General features: G+C 39.8%; 1 protein-coding gene across 8 annotated transcripts in view; it reads left to right on the top strand.

Annotated features, from left to right (window-relative positions):
• The window catches only part of LOC124609023 (serrate RNA effector molecule homolog), a 199970-nt gene that overhangs the window by 33847 nt on the left and 145197 nt on the right, over positions 1-20926 (top strand). For all 8 annotated transcript variants that reach the window (XM_047140040.1, XM_047140038.1, XM_047140042.1 and 5 more), the window contains exon 3: positions 36-164. In XM_047140040.1, the coding sequence (XP_046995996.1) occupies positions 36-164 (129 nt within the window). The remainder of the gene's footprint in view (positions 1-35; positions 165-20926) is intronic.

Raw genomic sequence — 20926 nt, 5'->3', positions numbered from 1 at the left:
GATTATTGTAATAATTTAATGCTTATTAATTGCAGAGATTCTTGGGGTGGCCGAAATCGTCCTCGCACTGACTATCGGGACTACAGAGGGGGAGGTAGAGAACGTTACAGCCCAGTTCGAACGCATGACATTTCACCACCAATGAAACGTGTTCGAACTGATTGGTATGTCAGAACAAAAGTTGTTTAAATGTTTTCTTGAATTTATTTTTGAAACAATAATTCACATTGAATTATAAGAATGGGAAATACATAATACTGCATGAATTTTTCTAATCATCTAAATAGTATACAGGGTGCATCACCAAAATACAGACATTTAAATTTCCTACAACAATATTCTTCTGCCAGAGGTCATTGTTAGTGCTGTGCATTGCCAGTTGTTTCTAGTAAACAATCAAGATCTCCATATGGCCAGGATGTTGAAATGAAGTGCAGATTATGATAAATGAATTGTGATTAGCAGAGGTCTTTGTGCTAGCTGCTTGGCCCTAGGTATACTTCTCTTCTTTTAACTACTCAAACTTCATGGCATTATTGCGAAATACAAGGTGTACCTATGGTCATAAAGTTTTAATCATGTCCCTGAAAAAAATCAAGGTGTAACCATGAAACTTGATGATTATGTCAGTCCTCCGCTTATTCCCTTTTCAGTGTGGCACATTTTTCCCAACAATTGATGAATGCCTCAGTTGTAGAAGTCTCAATTTTAGCTTTTCAGGAAACATTCAGACCTTGAAAGTCACCTCAGCATTTTCAAAGTACCTGCTGACAAAGCTTTCTTTGTCCAAGGAAAGAGCAAGAAGTCACTGTGTGCCATGTTCATAAAATACATGAGATGAGAAAAAAATTGCTGGTTCAAAATTATAGTGTGTGACTGTATCCTGTTCAGAAAGATCTATGTTGTTGTAGTGGATAAAAACACTCCCCCTTGGACGGCGTCTAGTGCTGCTTCATCCTGAGAGCCTCCTGTAACCTGATCAGGAAATTTCACTAATATGCGCGTGTGCTCGTTTGGCCCCTTACGAGCATATTAGTTATTAGCACCACACCAAAACTACCCCAAAAACACACATCACTTTGCCCACTGATGGTTAGGCCTTCATCTTTTTTGATGGTGCTGAATCCACGTTTCCTCCGCTTGCTTTGCTCATGTGTCCCAGGGCTACAGTGGTACACCAGGCACTAGGATAAGGTGATTAGGTAACTAAAGAAATTCTTTGGATTGGTCTGACACAGCTTCAAGACTGCCATTGCTGCTTCAGTTTGACAATTTTTTCTGAACAGACATGAACGTTCAAGGAACCGAATGAAAATCCACCTTTGTCATGTTCAAAATGTCTGCTAGGTGTGAAAAGCTGATCCATGGCTTTTTCATCATTTTCACTGTCACTTCAATTGTGAAATGCTCATCTTAAGAGCACCAGAACCTCAACTTCTCTTTGGTGTCATGTTTTTTCACAGAAAGATGATAAGCCAATTAGGTCTTTGTCATTGATATCTGTGTCGTGGTTCAGTGTTACTGTAGATTTCCACCAACTCAGAACAGATTGTTGAACCATTACTGTCCTTAAAATGCTGAAAATAAATTGAATTGCTGTGCAGTAATCCAATATATCATTGGGGTTTGCCACTTTGTTTTTACTCCTGTAGCAGCACACTGCAGCACTGTGGCATGGGGATTTCAGCATGTATGAATAGCTTTGTACCTGCAAACAAGCAGAACAGTAATGGTATAAGTTATTTCTAAGTATAATTAAAACTTTGTGATTACCACACATATTTGGCTTCAGAAAAGTAAAGTGAAGGTTCCAGTGTACTGACAAGGAAGCTTCACTTGAAAGACCATATTGTGAGGAACTTTGAAGTCTCAGAAGAGTTCAGGTGCTCATTTTGGAGCATCCAAGGCAGTAATGTTCATTAATAGATCATGATTTAGGGTGACTTAGGTTCTTTTCTGATTAGAAGAGCTTTATGGTAGTCACACAAAGCAATTGGGAAAATGCCTGCTGGGTCACACGCAATATATGAGATGCCTTGTTGTTGTCAAAACAAAATACCTGCCAGCCTCGAGATGGTAAGTGTTGCCCAGGTAGGGGAGGAATAAAAAAAACCTGTTTCAAAAGCAAATTTATTTTAATGCTATGTAGAATGTTGCGAAGCTGTGGATGGAAACAGTTGGGTCCATGTTTTCACGAGCCATTTAGTAAAAAATGGTAAGTTTAATATTTTTTGCCTAATAAATTCTGCCCCTGCCCCCAGTAGTCCTGATTTAAGTCTCTTTCTATGAAGCTTAGTTGAAATGATCTTGAAATCCTGGTATCCCATTATTGAGGACCACCATTGGGGGCAGCATTCGCCGATATCAATACAGCATATGCGCACTGTAGATCTAATTGGAGGCTGTTATTCAAGCTAAAAGGTATACACTGAATGATGGTTCTCTAAAGAGAACCTCCTGCCCCTTGTACCACATAAAAGCCTTTTTTGTAATAGGTAATGTTTTGATAGTAATTTTTCTTAAAGAAATTGGTAATTTGTCTGGATTATGGTGATGCACTGTGTGCATCCACCATTTTACTGCTGATCTGTTTGCTCGTACTTTGTGTCTTTTTTGCAAAAACTGACAATGAAGCCTATTTTCCCTCTGTGGTGCCTACAGCCTTTTTGCTAGTAGATCCTTTCTTCAGTGTTGTGTAAGAATTATTGAGGTGAAGGTTAAGTCGTCAACCCTAAGGTTGGTTTGATAAACACTGCAGTCCTCTGCTAGGCAAAAGTGCTATTGGAAGTGGGGCTAGTGTAACTGGTTATAACAAACCATAAAAAATGCACAGAAGTATGTTTTTTAACACAAACCTACGTTTTTTTAAATGGAACCCCGTTAGGTTTGTTAGCACATCTGAACATATAAACAAATACATAATCAGTGTCGTTTGTTGCATTGTAAAATTTTAATTATGTGGTTTCCGTTTTCAATTCCGGAGTGGAATAGTGTGTGTCCCGACATGTCAGGCCAATAGATGTTCAATGTGGTGGCCATCATTTGCTGTACACAATTGCAATCTCTGGCTTAATGAATGTCGTACACGCCGCAGTACATCTGGTGTAATGTCGCCGCAGGCTGCCACAATACGTTGTTTCATATCCTCTGGGGTTGTAGGCACATCACGGTACACATTCTCCTTTAACGTACCCCACAGGAAGAAGTCCAGAGGTGTAAGATAAGGAGAACGGGCTGGCCAATTTATGCGTCCTCCACGTCCTATGAAACGCCCGTCGAACATCCTGTCAAGGGTCAGCCTTAGTGTTAATTGCGGAATGTGCAGGTGCACCATCATGCTGATACCACATACGTCGACGCGTTTCCAGTGGGACACACTCTATTCCACTTCGTAATTGAAAACGGAAACCACGTGTGTACGTTTACCTCACCCCTCATGGTAATGTACATGTGCGTCAGTGAAAAAGACCAATAGAAAGGTGTTAGCATGTGGACGTAGTGTGGTGTTCCAGTCTCTTGTACCTAAGGTCCATCACCGTTCCCGTTGGATCCCTACGTAATTCGGTACTCTCAGATACACACGATCGAACAGCGGAGGAGTGGTACTCAAGCATCAACTTTAGGTTACAATATCTCCGGATGTAATTAACATTCTACAATGCAACAAACGGCACTGATTACGTATTTGTTTATATGTTCAGATGTGCTAACAAAACTAACGGAGTTCCATTTAAAAAAACATAGGTTTGTGTTAAAAAACATACTTCTGTGCATTTTTTATGGTTTGTATTAACCAATTACACTAGCCCCTCTCCTCACATTCGGTCTGTGGAATCGATTCGTCAGTATTTGATGTGGTTTACGGAATATATCCAGCGGTATCGTTAGGTGACTCACCCTGTATATTCCATACATGGAAAAATAACAAAAGTGCACCTCGAAGTACTGGTCCTTTGAAGTGTTTCAAATTGCAGTGCATACATCCACACAAATTTTCGAAATGGTGGGCTGCGCTATTCTGTGGCTAAAAACCAGACTTTTAAAAGATTTCCCAGTCGCCAGGAAACGTAATAAACGTAATGTTACAACCAGCCTGCAACATAATGGGGCATGTACTGGTATTTTATCAGTGATCTAGGCTGGTATGATCAATAAACATTTAAACATACGAAAGAATTCTTACTTTCGAGAAGGTGAGATAGCCTCCCTCGTGAGTGTGTCACACTTGCTAATTCCTTCTTCTATCATAGACAGCAGCATCTCAAAATCTCGGTTTTCATTGTTGTTCTGCCTTAATTGGAAGATTTACTGTCACTGCAAGGGCAATAGCTCTGAAAACAAGTGGGTCCTCCATGTGCAAAATGCTGTATAAATGCAAATTGAGATGTACATATACCTGTGTAACCAAGTGTTGTAATATAAAACTAAACGTTTTGCCTTAATTCATTACAGTAGTAACCTACATATGAGAATAACAATTTCTTAATAAATAATGATAAAAAAACAATGTGTTATGAAATAGGAACCTTGAGTTCACAGAAATAATTTGAGTGAATGACGTTTTAATGTATCACACGATCTCCCTTGTGTTTTGCGCAGTAGAACGAATGACTTTCCAAGAAATCAGACAGTTTTTCCATTTTTTCTTGTTTCATGTGTTATTACCATCTATTGGACATGTGCACCAGGTATATCCCATGCGGATGATGCCATATATCCTCATGCATGCTTGGGGCGCTTGTGCATAGGTGTATGGTTTAGGTGCATCATGTAATAGGGGATTTAACTCCCTTTCCCACTAACTAAACAACCACTTTTCATGAGGTTTTCTTCAAGGGACATAAGACCATGCTTGAATTCAGACTCATATTTATTGACGTATTGAAAATACGTAAACAGACGCTTTATAAACCTTCAACTGCTTTGGATGAGTTTCCAGTTTCCCTCTCCCCAAAAGAAGCTCACTTAATACAGTTACTTGAAAAAAAAAAAAAAAAAAGTAAAGTTAATCAGCAATGATACACTACTGGCCATTAAAATTATTACACCAAGAAGATGACGTGTTACAGATGCGGAATTTAATCGACAGGAAGAAGATGCTGTGATATGCAAATGATTAGCTTTTCAGAGCATTCACACAAGTTTGGCACCGGTGGCGACACCTACAACGTGCTGACATGAGGAAAGTTTCCAACCGATTTCTCATACACAAACAGCAGTTGACCGGCGTTGCCTGGAGAAACATTGTTGTGATGCCTCGTGTAAGGAGGAGAAATGCGTACCATCATGGTTCCGACTTTGATAAAGATCGGATTGTAGCCTATCGCGATTGAGGTTTATCGTATTGCGACATTGCTGCTCGCGTTGGTCGAGATCCAATGACTGTTAACAGAATATGGAGTCAGTGGGTTCAAGAGGGTAATACGGAACACCGTGCTGGATCCCAACGGCCTCGTATCACTAGCAGTCGAGATGACAGGCATCTTATCCACATGGCTGTAACGGATCGTGCAGTCACGTCTTGATCCCTGAGTCAACAGATGGGGATGTTTGCAAGACAACAATCATCTGCACGAACAGTTCGATGACGTTTGCAGTAGCATGGATTACCGGCTTGGAGACCGTGCTGCTGTTACCCTTGATGCTGCATCACAGACAGGAGTGCCTGCGGTGGTGTACTCAGCGACGAACCTGGGTGTAAGAATGGCAAAACGTAATTTTTTTTGGATGGTTCCAGGTTCTGTCTACAGCATCATGATGGTCTCACCCGTGATTGGCAACATCGCGGTAAACGCACGTTGGAAGCGTGTATTCGTCATCGCCATACCAGCGTATCACCCAGTGTGATGGTATGGGGTGCCATTGGTTACACGTCTCGGTCACCTCTTGTTCGCATTGACGGCACTCTGCACAGTCGACGTTACATTTCAGATGTGTTATGACCCGTGGCCCTACCCTTCATTCGATCCCTGAGAAACCCTACATTTCAGCAGGATAATGCACGACCACATGTTGCAGGTCCTTTACAGGCCTTTCTGGATACAGAAAATGTTCGACTGCTGCCCTGGGCAGCACATTCTCCAGATCTCTCACCACTTGAAAATGTCTGGTCAATGGTGGTCGAGCAACTGGCTCATCGCAATACGTGAGTCATGACTCTTGATGAACTGTGATATCGTGTTGAAGCTACATGGGCAGCTGTACCTGTAAACGCCATCCAAGCTCTGTTTGACTCAATGCCCAGGCGTATCAAGGCTGTTATTACAGCCAGAGATAGTTGTTCTGGGTAGGCCTACTGATTTCTCAGGATCTATGCACCCAAATTGTGTGAAAATGTAATCACATGTCAGTTCTAGTATAATATATTTGTCCAATGAATACCCGTTTATCATCTGCATTTCCTCTTGGTGTAGCAATTTTAATGGCCAGTAGTGTATATAAATTAATCAGTTACAGCAGGCGTGTGTGAGAAGTGTGTCAGCTTGTGTGTGTGTGTGTGTGTGTGTGTGTGTGTGTGTGAGAGAGAGAGAGAGAGAGAGAGAGAGAGAGAGAGAGAGAGAATCCGTCCCCCCTGCCTTCTGCAATTTGAAGCTGGTTTGGATGTTGAAGGATCTTTGAGCATGTCCACATTGAAGCTGCTATCAGTGACCATGACGCCATTGTAGTAACAATGATTACTGAAGTACAAAGGAAAACTCGAACTAGTATCATATCTCAGTGAGAAACTTGAAACTTTCAGCACAGGGCAGTAGCATGTAGAGGAGCTATGGCTCAGGTTTAAAAGAATAGTTGGTCATGCACTGAATAGATATGTACCCAGTAGAACAGTTCGTAATGGGAGGGATTCTCTGTGGTTTACTGTCACTATAAAGAAACTTCTAAAGGAACAGAAACTCTTGGCATAACAGGTGCAAAAGAAAGCATAGGACTATAGATTGAGAGGTGTGGAATGAAGCGCATTTGGCTGTCAAGAGAGCAATGCATGAAGACTTCAGTTCAGAAGAATATTATCAGCTGTCTTTCACAAAACCCAAAGAAATTCTGGTTGTATGTAAAGCCTGTTAGTAACACCAACATTAGTGTGCAGTCTTCAGCGAATGAGACTGGAACTGAAACTGAGGGTAGCAAAAGAAAACCCAGGAGAATTATCCCAAGGTAATCCTCATATCACTGAAAAGACGAGTGAAATCAGTATTAATGTCAGTGGTGTTGAGAAACAGCTGAAATCGTTAAAATTGAACAAAGCTCCAGAGCCCAGTGGAATGCCTGTCAGATTCTATATTGAATTTGTGGCCGGGTTAGCCACTTTTCTAAATATAATCTATTGTAGTTCCCTCGAACAAAAAACCATGCTCACTTTTTGGAAAAAGGCACAGGTGACACCTGTCTACAAGAAAGGTAGTAGAAGTGATCCACAAAAGTACTGTGCAATATACTTGACATCAATTTGTTGTTGCTCTGAGGTTAAACATAATGAGGTATCTTGAATAGGATGACCTGTGCCGAGCCAACCAGCATGTATTCTGAAAATAAGTAGTGTGAAACCCAACTTGCACTTCTCTCACACGACATATTCTTCCAGTGCTCCATATGTGAATGGAACAGGGAGAAACCCTAATACAGTAACTTGCGCAATGGGAAGTTTCCTCTGCCATGCACTTCATAATGGTTTGCAGAGTATAGATATAGATGATGATTTGCTGTATTATCCTCTGCAATTTGTCCAAAAACACTTACTTTCACCCCCGTGACAGATTTTTTTAATATTCCACACTTGCTAATGATAATCTTCAGTCTCTGGTGGCGTATGTTGTAGTATGCATTTGTCAAGTCAAAGACTTATGTTATGGACTACAATGTTTATTGCATCTTACAGGGGATATCGTCTTAACCACTGTTATATTTGGTGTAAAGTCTGTGACAAATGGTTCTATCATCCAAAGCAGAAAGGTTGATGTGCAGAATTATAGTGATAACTTTCTGAGTATTATGTAGTAGGATGCTGCTTGGATTTGCCTTTTTAAAGGGAAGGTTGTTTCAAAGTGTGATTTTATATACCACCTCTGAGTCGTAGAGAATTTACTGTTCGAAATTAAGTAATTGTAATACATGTCTCACAGTCCGTTCTTGGTACGCCTTATGGTATGTTTTCAAGAAATGAGATAATTTTGTATTGTTGTTGTTTCCAGTCTGAAAACTGGTTTGATGCAGCTCTTCATGCTACTTTATCCTGTGCAGGCCTCATCTCTGAATAACTACTGCAACCTCCATCCTTCTGAATCTGCTTACTTTATTTGTGTCTTGGTTTCCCCTCTAAGATTTTTACTCCTAACACTTTTGATGTCTCAGAACATGTCTTATGAAACGATTCCTTCTTCTAAACAGGTTATGCCACAAATTTTTTTTCTCCCCAAGTCTGTTCAGTATCTCCTCATTAGTTATACAGTCTACCCATACAATCTTCAGTATTTGTGTGTAGTACCACATTTCAGAAGTTTCTATTCTCTTTTTGTCTAAACTGTTCATCGACCATGTTTCACTTCCATATATGGCCATATTCCATACAAATACTTTTAGAAATGACTTCCTAACACAACTCAGTCTGTAGCACAATAGTTGCTTGCTGTACAGCCAGCTACATAGCTCTTTAATGCAACAGCATCTTTTGGTGACCCATCAGGAAAGCATCATGTTACGTACCAAGGATTTTGTCTGCTTTTATAATTTATGTCTTCAGTTAGTCTTGCTAGGATGGTTAGGATGTGTGCATGCTGTTTGTGGATGCAAGAGGAGTTGGCTATACTTTTGGCTATGGTCAGTCACCTTCAGGCTGCTGTCTCGTGATGTAGTGGTGATGGAGAATCTGGCTTGTCACGTGGGACACCTCAGAGATAGCTTGTTTTGCCCATGGGCTGCGCTTCTGAGACACATTCTAGTGTACTTGCTGCAGTGGATCCGCCCTCACAGCAAGGTGAGTGGGAGGTGGTAACACGCTTGCGGTGCTCAAGATGAAGCGCCAGTGTGGAGACTGGTCACCTGACCTCGCTTATTCACCCTGTGAGTGGCCAGGTCGCCACTCCTTCTGCGGGGTTCAAACAGACACTCAGGAGGAGGGGTTACTAATTGTCTGGAGCTCCAAAGTTAGGCACGTTATTGCAGCATTTCTCCCGGAGTTGATCGGGTCCTTTGGGTTGGAGCTGAGTGGAGGGTCTCAACCAAAAGCTTCATCTTCTCTGTGATGGTTTTGGCTGGAGATTTCTAGACCAGCGTTATCATATGAGGACTTTTAGAACTCCTCTTGATGAGTCAGTGGTGCACTACACAAAGGAAGCAGCTACTTGGATAGCAGTATGTGTGGAGTGCACATGAGAGCTTTTTAGGCTAGATGGTAGTTTGAGGTGCTCTGATGAACACTCACCAGTCGATATGCAGCAAGGGAAGTCAGATGGCATTCAGAGTAAAGAAACTTTTTGACTGTCAAAATTTTATCAGTAAACTGTCGAAGTACTTGTAATAAAGTTCACAAATTTACTGCCCTTCAGGTGAGTTGTCATGCTCAAATTATTCTTGGGACTGAGAGCTGGCTGAAACCGAAAGTGAAAAGCTCTGAGATATTTAGTAAGTCGTGGAGCATTTATTGTAAAGTCAGATTAGAGGCCATAAGAGGGGAGTGTTTGTTGCAGTTGACATAAATATTGACTCTATTGAAGTCGAAGTTGAGTGTGACAGTGAAGTTATGTGATCGTGTATCACAAGTATAGGTGAAACCAAGTTAATTGGTGGAAGTTTTTACCAACAACCTGATTTCCCTGTGACAGTTTTAGAGTCTTTCAAAGAAAGTCTACTGGTAGTAGCGCATAAACATCCAGATCATGCAACACTAGTTGGTGGTGACTTTAACTTACCGAGTATGGACTGATATGTCTATGGATTCATTGTGGGGGAGGGGATACAAACAGTCAGTCGTGTGAAATACTTTTGAACATTTTCTGAAAACTGTTTTGAGCAGCTAGCTCGGCAGCACACTAGCAATGGAAATATCTTTGACCTTGTAGCTACAATTAGGCCTTTTGACAATGTCAGTGTAGAAACAGGGATTAGCGACCATGATGTCATTGTGTCATTATAGCAATTATGGTTATGAAAGTTAATAAATGAGTCAAAAAGGCTTGGAAAGTATTTCTGCTAGATAGACAAGATAATCAGTTGTTGACATTTCACTTACACAGTGAACTGACATCACTTACTTCCAGTAAGATGAATGCAGAGGAATTATTGGCAAAGTTTAATCAGGTTGTAAATCATAGTCTGGAGAATTATGTACCTAGTAAGTGTATAAAGGATGGAAAAGACCCACCATGGTTTAATAATGAAATTCGGAAGATGTTGAGGAAGCAGATACTGTTTCACTCTCGGTTCAAAAGAGAACACACAAATGACAACAAACAAAGGTTAGTAGAGATTTGTGTGTCTTTGAAAAGATCTACACGTGAAGCACACATCATCTACCACTGTCATACCTTCGCAAAATATCTGCCAGACAACCCGAGAAAATTCTGGTCCTATGTAAGATCACAAAGCTGGTCTAAGGCTGCCCTGCAGTCCCTTGTTGATCAATCTGGTGTGGCAGTTGAAGATAGCAAAACAAAAGCCAAAGTTTTAAATTTTACTTTCAAGAAATAGTTCACACAGTTGAATAATTCAAACATACTGCCATTTGACCATTGAACAGATTCCCGTACAGATGCCACAGTAATAAGCATCCCTGGGATAGAGAAACAGTTGAAAGATTTGAAAGCAAATACATCACCAGGTCTGAATGGAATTCCAATTATTTTTTGCACAGAATGCTCTACGGTATTGGTCTCTTACCTAGCCTGCATTTATCGCGAATCTCTTGCCGAGCCCAAAGTCCCAAGCAACTGGAAAAAAGTGAGGTAAAAGAATGGACATGTAAAATTCCAGATCAACGATATCCCCAATTTCGGTTTGCTGCAGAATCCTTGAACTTATTACAGATACTGAGAAGCTTATGTCCATGAATCGCATTGTTTTAGAAAGCCTTGCTTGTCCAAAACTCAGCATGCCCTTTTGTCACATGATATGCTGTGAACTATGGATGAAGGGCAATAGGCAGATGCCAGATTTCTAGATTTCTGTAAGATGTTTGACATGGTGTTCCTTTGCAGGCTGTTAACAAAAGTATGAGCATATGGAATAAGTTCACAGATACGTGAGTGGCTCAAAGACTTCTTAAGTAATTGGACCCAATATGTTGTCCTCGATAGTGAATATTCATCAGAGAAAAGAGGATCGTCAGGAGTGCCCCAAGGAAGTGTGATAGGACCACTGTTGTTCTCGTTACATGTAAATGATTTGGCAGACAGGGTGGGCAGCAGTCTGTGGTTGTTTGCTGATGATACACTGGTGTACAGTAAGGTATCGAGGGATGATTGACTGTAGGAAGATAGAAGATGATTTGGACAAAATTTCTAGTTGGTGTGATGTCTGACAGCTAGCTCTAAATGTGGAAAATGTAAGTTCATGCAAGAACAAACCTGTTATGTTAATAAAGGAGACCGCATGTAGGGTGCTGGTTCAACCTATTCTTGAGTACTACTCGAGTGTTTGGAATCTGAACCAGGTCGAGTTGAAAGACATTGAAGCAATTCAGAGGCAGGCTGCTAGATTTGTTACCAGTAGGTCCAAACAACACATAAAGGTTACGGAGATGCTTTGGGAACTTAAATGGGAACCTCTGGAGGGAAAAAGATGTTCTTTTCAAGAAACACTGTTGAGAAAATTTAGGGAACCAACATTTGAAAGTGGCTGCCAAATGATTTTACTGCCGCCAACATACATTGTGCATAAGGACCATGAAGATAAGATACAAGAAATTAGGGCTCATATGGAGGCGTGTAGATAGTTGTTTTTCCCTCACTCTATTTATGAGTGGAACAGGAAAGGAAATGACTAGCAGTGGTACAGGGTACGCTCTGTCATGTACCGTATGGTAGCTTGGAGAGTATCTATGTAGATGCAGAAATCTGTATTTGATGTTAAGACATTTCTTTTCTTCAGAAATGCTTTTGTTGCCATTACCAGTTTACATTCTGTATCCCCTCTGTTTAACCATCATCTGTTATTCTGCTGTCCAAATAACAAGTCATCTGTGCTCTAATTGTCCCATTTCCTAATCTTAATTCCCTCAGCATCACCTGATTCAGTTCAACTACATTCCGTTAGCTATATTTTGCTGTTGTTGATGTTCATCTTTTATGCTCCTTTAAAGACACTGTCCATTCCATTCAACTGCATTTCCAAGTCCTCTGCTGTCTGTGACTTATTATTCTTATAATATTTAGCTGGTAATATATTAATGTTACTCTTTTTGTTATTTTCTTGACTATAGAATGATGTATATGGCAGGAGACATTTTGAGTATAGTTACTCCCCTTAACAATCAATTTTGTGCAGTGTGTGTTCATTAGTTAAGTTACATAAATTCTTAATAATATCTGTAAATTTACCTTTTATAGAATTTGTTTGTATATGCTCCACTCAGTTATTTCAATGCAGTTAAATTTGCAGAGTACCTCATACTATGTGAACTCACTATATAGCTTCGTGTTTTGTTGTATTTTGTTGAGAAAGAAACTTATTTATTCTCAATAAAGATCAGGGACTGACAAAAAGCGGTGAGTTTGGTTTTCAAATACTTAGATTTATTCCGAATCTGGAGGCACTGTTTACACAAGAAGTCACTTGACCAAGGAGCTTCTAAAAACACCTAAGAGTAAAAGTGCAAATGTTCTGACGCAAAATAAAAAACAGATAAACAAAACATTATGCTCACATATGATGTTGATTAATAATTTAACGCACAACTTTTTTTAAATACGTTAATAAAAAGAATTTACTTTAACATGTTATTTTCGTTCTGTGATTCACTTCACATATCATTACTAATGAATGAAGTTCTCATATCCTATTGTGTTACCAGTCCGCGTCATAGATCAGCAGTTTGTACTGTTTGTGTAAACTTCATGGTTCATGCGCTTTTATGTGGCTGGCAGAGACTAAACTATTTGATTTTTAATTAAATGTTCTGTTTGATTCATTGAATTTTTGTAATGCAGGAACCTTTGTATATCAACTTCTCACACTGCACTTTTATAAAAACTAATTTATCAAGTAAAATAATTGCATAAAATAAATATGTAGCTAAGGCATTGTTTATTTAAACAACAATGAAATAAGAGTTTTCATACTTTCTCGATGGATCTGTTGCAAATACATTTCTCGGATTTGCCGACGGATCATATTGTGTAACTCACACAATATCTCATCGATGCAACTATTTGACATCACCAGTTGGTACCTACTGCTGTCTCAGCTGCAAGGCATGACTGACGATAATCGCATGACGTCGTCGAAATTTATCATGCCGGGAGCAGGCAACATGCGTGTGCGGGAAGACGCTTGTTGTTGGTGGAAAACGGTGCTGCAGGTGCCCCCTGCTGGGAGCCGCAAAAAGGCCATCTCCACTTGAGCTATGCCAATGACCACACTGCTGGACGCTCCTGTGGTTAAAGGCTGAATTAAATCTCAGTAGCGCATTGCGTCACGCGATTAATCGGATGTTCTTGTTTTCCCCATTTTTCATTTAATGGCAGCCAGTGCTCGATTCTAGGCAGTGCTTAGTTGAAAACCTGCATCCCTGTTGGTAAAATTGTCCGCCGTATAGATATATATGGCCTCCTTAACAGCACAGACCCAGAAAGATAACTCTGGGGATAAAATTTCAGTTTTCGTAAAACATACGAAGTCCCACATCCAGGCAATGCTCTGCTACTGCAGATTTAACAGGTTGCCCCAGGCCTGTATGATGATGGTGTTCGACTCAATGTTTCACCCAATTTAAGATTTTCCACATTGGCATAGGATTTTATACACACCAAGTTTCCTAAGGCCAAGGTCGTCTTTGACTGAGCACAATAGATTCCACAATTTCGCTGGCAGCCAGAGAACTCACTTGATACCCAGCCTTTGTGAGGATTCTTCATATTCTTGAAAACATGCTGCCAAAATAGAGCAAGAACGCTGTTGCAGTTAGTGCCTCTGCATCTTCACCTACATCTCGGCTTAGAACGGAATGCATGGCATATATGCCTATTGGAATAGCCATTCTGTTGGAATATCATTCTTAGGTGCTGCAGCTCACCAGGTAGACTGTCGGCATCTGAGACCACATGTGCTCTTTGCACCAAAGAGCATAAGACTGTACCATGTTGTGCAGGGTGATGACAATTTGTGGCCTGCAAATATAGTTCTGTATGAGTTGATTTCCGATAGATGCTATGTCCCAGTGTATCATCAACTTTTCATCTGACAATGATGTCCACGAATGGTAAAATGGCATCCATAGAAAGAATCCTCAGAAGGCACAAAATCAAGTGTGTTCTTCAGCCACCAGCAAAATTGAGTAATTTATTGTGCTCGGTCAAAGACGACCTTGGCCTTAGGAAATGTGGAAAGTCTTATATTGGGCAGACATGTTGAACTGTGTAAGAACATTGCGTTGAGCACCATCGTCATAAACGCCTGAGGCAACCTGATAAATCTGCAGTAGCGGAGCATTGCCTGGACGTGGGACTTCATTTGTTTTACAAAAACAATGTGATTTTATCCCCAGCATCATCTTTATGGGACTGTGTTGTTAAGGAGGCCATACATATACATACGGCAGACGAACTTATCGACAGGGATTCAGGTTTTCAGCTAAGCACCACCTGGAATCCAGCACTGGCTGCTATTAAATCAAAATGGGGAAAACAAGAACTTCAGATTCATTACGCGATGCAATGCACTACTGAGATTTAATTCAGTCTTTAACCACAGGTGTGTCCGGCAGCACAGTCATTGCCCATAGCGCACCAGGAGTACCACTTTCCTCTAACTACAAGCGTCTTTCCATGCATGCATATTGCCTGCTACTGGCATGATAAATTTCGATGCTGTCGCACGATTATCGCCAGTCGCACCTTGCAGCAGTGACGGCAGCAGCTACCACCACCTGATGATGTCGAGCAGTTGCATCGATGAAATATTGTGTGAGTTACACAATATGATCTGGCAGCAAACCTGAGAGGTGTATTTGCAACAATGAAATAAAGGTTCGTTGTGTCACGTGCAGGTATTACCCCACAGTAATGAGATTCTTAAAGGCTAAACAACTCAGCTGTGTCAGATCCCAGCTAATCTCTTATTTGATTACTAATCATCTCTTGGACAACTGTGTCCATACGGGATTGTGCTGATAGCTCGTAATCTGGGATATTTTCTTGTACGGACTGTAAATTTTTTTCTCACCGTACCCGCTGTTTATTTTATATTGCTGCTGGTCCCTTGTACGCATGACAGCACGATCAAGCAATAATGAAGGAATGAGTATGGGCTCATAGTTGTGAAACAGCAATGGAATGGTGCAAATTAATTTTATTTGTGGTTGACACACTTTTTACGTAGGTGCACCCACTTGAGGGTTAAAAATACCAGGCAGAAAATTTAGTTTAGAAAACTTAAACTAATAAAATTTCTGGTGTGTGACTTTAAGAGGCAAAATTCCCAATGCTGTTTATTTAAATACTTACAGTAAAAAAATGATTCTCCCTTTTGGAACATTTTACTTCATTATGGAGGAAGGGATTCGTTAGGGACTTGGAAGCTGGTGTTTAGATCGCTCTGAAACCAAGTTAAGAGTGTCTCACCTGTTATGAGGATGAGAGGGGATATATCTGAGTAATCTTTCACTGATTTGTAGAGTGAACATGTAAACTTCAAAAGTAAGGATTAATATTTTCTATTTTTAAATGTTTATTTGCAGTACTGGGAAGATTGCACTTTCTAGACAGTATTTGCCAGCCATTCTCTCTCTTCGTAATTTTAACAGTGTTAATTAAAATCCAGTTGGATCTGCTGTTTTAATACTAAATTGCCTTAACTAATTTTGCTTTTGATGAAAAGGGATGAAGGTGTCAGCTCCTAGGAGAATGCAGATAAAAATGTGATCTTACATTTTTGTATTGTTTTTTTCCCCACAATATTAATCCAAAACTCTGAAAACTGAATCATTTACAGATGGGAGCTCAAGTATTTACCACTAGGAAAATAATTCAGTTGCTAACTGTGCTTAAAGAGCGATTATTCATTAAACTTTAAACATATTACTGATAAAGAAAATTCCATTTCAAGCCTTGATACACATTCCTTTAGTATTATTCTTCAGATTTCAATGTACTTCACAGAGGAAATACGTGACATACATATCCAACTTAAACTCTGAAATTTTTCTGTTAGAATATAAAAGAGTCTGTAACAGCATTTTGAAATTACTTCATGCTGAAAATACTAATTTTATCAGCTATAATCATGTCCATTTTTCAAAATATTCCTTCGGAGCAAATAGTTCTATAATTTTGGGTTCATCTTCTTCTGGCCCAGAAAGATAGGCATTTACATCATTATTTAAAATTTTACCAGCACATTTGTGTTTGGTACGTCTTAAAGGGTAACACGTGCACGAAATACCCATATTATAAGTGAAAGCCTACCTTGTCTTGCAGGTAAACTATATGTATATTAATTAAACCTTAACTTTTCCTGTTTGCATGTTTGCACTACTTAACATTGATGTTGCTATTGGCTGACTATATCACATGTGCTATGCTTTGAATATCTGCTGTCAGGCTGGCGAGATCATGTGATGTAAGGTCTGTCTGGCTGACAAAAGTGCATCACAATCTTGATTTCAAAGCTTCGGAAACTAATGTGCTGTGGTTTGTGGAATTTGTATTTATACTTTTGTGATATGAAAAATGTGCAGTGTACTGTTGCTATGCATCAAAAATGTTTCCAAATTCCTTTATTTATTTATTTTTGGCTGGGTTCATTTCCTAAAGTGCCACGAACTTCTGCGCCAGTGTATAAAACCTTTACCATTCAAAAGATTGACAGGTTTTACAATTCCGGGGGAAAGTATACAGTCACTTAATACAGAAACTGTGTGTTTTCGCCAGGGAAAACTGTGTGTTTTCGCCAGGGAAAACTGTGTGTTTTCGCCAGGGAAAACTGTGTGTTTTCGCCAGGGAAAACTGTGTTTTCACCTGGGAGGTTGTGTAGTTTTAACCAGGAAATCTGGGAAGGATCCAGGATTTTTTTTTTTTTTTCCTCTTCGTCCGTGTATACCCCTGTATTTAACCCATTACTGCCCAAAACTCCATCTGATCATTTTTTGCAAACTTTTATACATAAATATGTTACATTGAGTGATCAATTGAATAAAAAGTTGTTTTGAAATTTTCAGTTTGTTAGAACTAAAACTACAGACTGTCCCATTTTTGGGAGATTGGCCAAATGCGCTATCCAAATTCACAACCTTATTCTCCATGCATAATATTGTAAGAAACAAAAAAATGGTTCAAATGGCTCTGAGCACTATGGGACTTAACATCTATGGTCATCAGTCCCCTAGAACTTAGAACTACTTAAACCTAACTAACCTAAGGACATCACACAACACCCAGCCATCACGAGGCAGAGAAAATCCCTGACCCCGCCGGGAATCGAACCCGTGTAAGAAACAACACAAACAATAAATAAAGAATGTTTTAATATTATTGAATGTCTATTCAGTATGAAATGAAGCAGAACACTTGCATGTACACCAACATTGCACCTATCACAGATTTATTTATTTATTTATTTTTTTTTTTTTCTTCCTTGCAGTAAGCACATCTCTTCTGTGTTTTACTTGGCACAATGAAATGATTTCCTGGATCCAGTCATACATCTGTGCTCACCTGTCCTCCCATCAATTTGCTTCCTTGTGGCCCTCTGCGTTTTGGTACTGATCCTGTTTTCTTTGATAGGTAAAACATCACTATTCTCCGTCGGACATCCAAAAGCGAGAGCTTCTCATTAGAGTCAGCAATTTGGTATGCACGCCATGTGTTTACTCCGCAGATATCTATCATCTGTGTGAATAATGGCCACCACTATTTCTTTGACCTGATCCTCGTCCTATAAAGTGATATCTGCTTGCCAGTAGATCTACGCCACCCATATGGGCATTGTATTCTCCAATAAGATATGGCATTGTAACAGAGATTTCCTTTTTCTTTGCCTGTGAGTATCTTTTAGTAGAACTCAGAGGAGTAATAGTACTGTAATTTGTCGCTACACATACTGGTTTGTCTCCACTTCACAACCAGAACTTCGTTCTCTTTGTCAAACATGTAGTCATAGAAACCTCGTTCCTTTTCTTTTGCCATTCTTTTCGAGTCAGTCAAAGGACATGCATTAGTTCGGATCTCTCTTACTGTTCCTGTAGCTTTCATTTTACTCTTTCCGAGTGTGATCAGTGTGTCAACACTGGTGAAAAAGTTGTCAAAGAAAAGCTTATAATTCGGATACTCTGATCCTGGAATCATGCTGATTAGTTCATTTATTACCCTTGCACCTACTGGCTCCTGTTTGTTGTCAGTCTTGCACAGTATGGCGAAAAATTATAAAGAAAGCCATTGGAACTTGTAAGACACCAAATTTTATATCCAAATATCCCCTCAGAAACATTTTAGCTGAATGTTTGCCATAATAACGTACCATCATTTCATCAATTGAGAGTTCTGAATGAAATACGCCACATTTACCAAATTCCTTTTTCAGCATTTCAAAGTACAACCTCAGTTTGTTAGTCTTGTCGTTTCTGTCTATTTTGGAGTTGTCATTCAGATGAATGAATCTCTTTATTTCCCGAAACCTATTTGTTGACGTGCAGTTGAAGACTAAAGGAACAACGACTTCCCGGTACATATTCTCATGGGGAAGCTTATGATAACCACTCAGATGTAGTATGCAAATAAATGATATTAGTTCTTCTTTGGTTAGCAGAAAATTTATTTTGTTATGTTGGCAAGCATGGATTTTGCTTTGTTCAATAATAGTATCCATTAGTTTCTCAGAAAAAAATCCTCAAACACCTGGGGCACTGTCTTATTTGCTAGACATTCCACAACATAATGTTCGTTGCTCTTCCATGGTTCACTAGTGTTTGTGTACGTTGGTTGACATTTATACCACTTACATTTATATTTTTTTGTAGATAACGTACCATTTTCTGCTCCATCTCCTAACACTTTCCCTCTTATGGCTTCTGGAGGTACAACTGTAGCACTCGCTTCATGTCGGCTGGTTATGACCTCTAAAGTACCGGCTGCATCTTGTACAACAGACTCGTTGTTCAGTACATTTTTGTCAATGTCTTCTTCATCTGTTATTAGATCTGCATCGGGTGGAATAATCGCCAGTTCTTTGTCATCATCTTCATCGTCACTCTCTTGATGGTTCTCTAGTTCTGCTAGAATTTCTTCAAGTGTAAGTCCACACGGCATGTTCTTATCCTGTTGGAATCGTAAAATTCAAATAGAATATGAAAAAAAAGCAGACATAAAGAACATAAAATGCAATTCTTCTCTGTATAATACATGTATACAAGAATAGGGCACATCAACAATAAATGATAGTGTAACATGCCATTGTCCCATTATTGGGACGCATAAAATATATCGATATTGCACTTACTTCATTGCAGCATCCCTGAATATGGAAGTTAATAGGAATATAAAAAAAGGGAGGAAGGTTTATCTGTTTAGCAAGAGTAATAGAAGGCAGATTTCAGACTACCTAACAGATCAAAACGAAAATTTCTGTTCCAACACTGACAATGTTGAGTGTTTATGGAAAAAGTTCAAGGCAATCGTAAAATGCGTTTTAGGCAGGTACGTGCCGAGTAAAACTGTGAGGGACGGGAAAAACCCACTGTGGTACAACAACAAAGTTAGGAAACTACTGCAAAAGCAAAGAGAGCTCCACTCCAAGTTTAAACGCAGCCAAAACCTCTCAGACAAACAGAAGCTAAACGATGTCAAAGTTAGCGTAAGGAGGGCTATGCGTGAAGCGTTCAGTGAATTCGAAAGTAGAATTCTATGTACCGACTAGACAGAAAATCCTAGGAAGTTCTGGTCTTACGTTAAATCAGTAAGTGGCTCGAAACAGCATATCCAGACACTATGGGATGATGATGGCATTGAAACAGAGGATGACACGCGTAAAGCTGAAATACTAAACACCTTTTTCCAAAGCTGTTTCACAGAGGAAGCCCGCACTGCAGTTCCTTCTCTAAATCCTCGCACAAACGAAAAAATGGCTGACATCGAAATAAGTGTCCAAGGAATAGAAAAGCAACTGGAATCACTCAATAGAGGAAAGTCCACTGGACCTGACGGGATACCAATTCGATTCTACACAGAGTACGCGAAAGAACTTGCCCCCCTTCTAACAGCCGTGTACCGCAAGTCTCTAGAGGAACGGAAGGTTCCAAATGATTGGAAAAGAGCACAGGTAGTCCCAGTCTTCAAGAAGGGTCATCGTGCAGATGCGCAAACTTGAAAAAATCTGAAGTATACTTAATTTTACGCGGACATCCATATGTTCATAACAAACCCTCCCAGACACCTAAATCACAGCTCATTGTTGTCCAGGAACTACCAGCAGACATACAGTGCTGCCAACTGCGAGAACAAAAAATCGGCAAGTTTATAATTTTCCTGACGTGAAGTACTTAGAAAAAGTTATTTATTTTACATTTACAGGCATTATAGCAGTTAGTTGAGCCTACAGGTGCAACAATAAAGGCTAAAAGCTCCATTGCTTATGTAGAAATAAGTAAAATATATGCGTCCCAAAAAAAGGGACAATGGCCAGTAATGGGTTAATACAGGTCCCACATACTTGAGCCATATTCTAGAAAGGTTTGCACGAGTGATATATAAGCAGTCACCTTCGTAAACTGATTGCAATTCCTCAG

This window comes from Schistocerca americana, chromosome 1 (assembly GCF_021461395.2).
Source record: "Schistocerca americana isolate TAMUIC-IGC-003095 chromosome 1, iqSchAmer2.1, whole genome shotgun sequence".
Taxonomy (NCBI): domain Eukaryota; kingdom Metazoa; phylum Arthropoda; class Insecta; order Orthoptera; family Acrididae; genus Schistocerca; species Schistocerca americana.
This window is presented reverse-complemented; position numbering and strand designations above follow the sequence as displayed.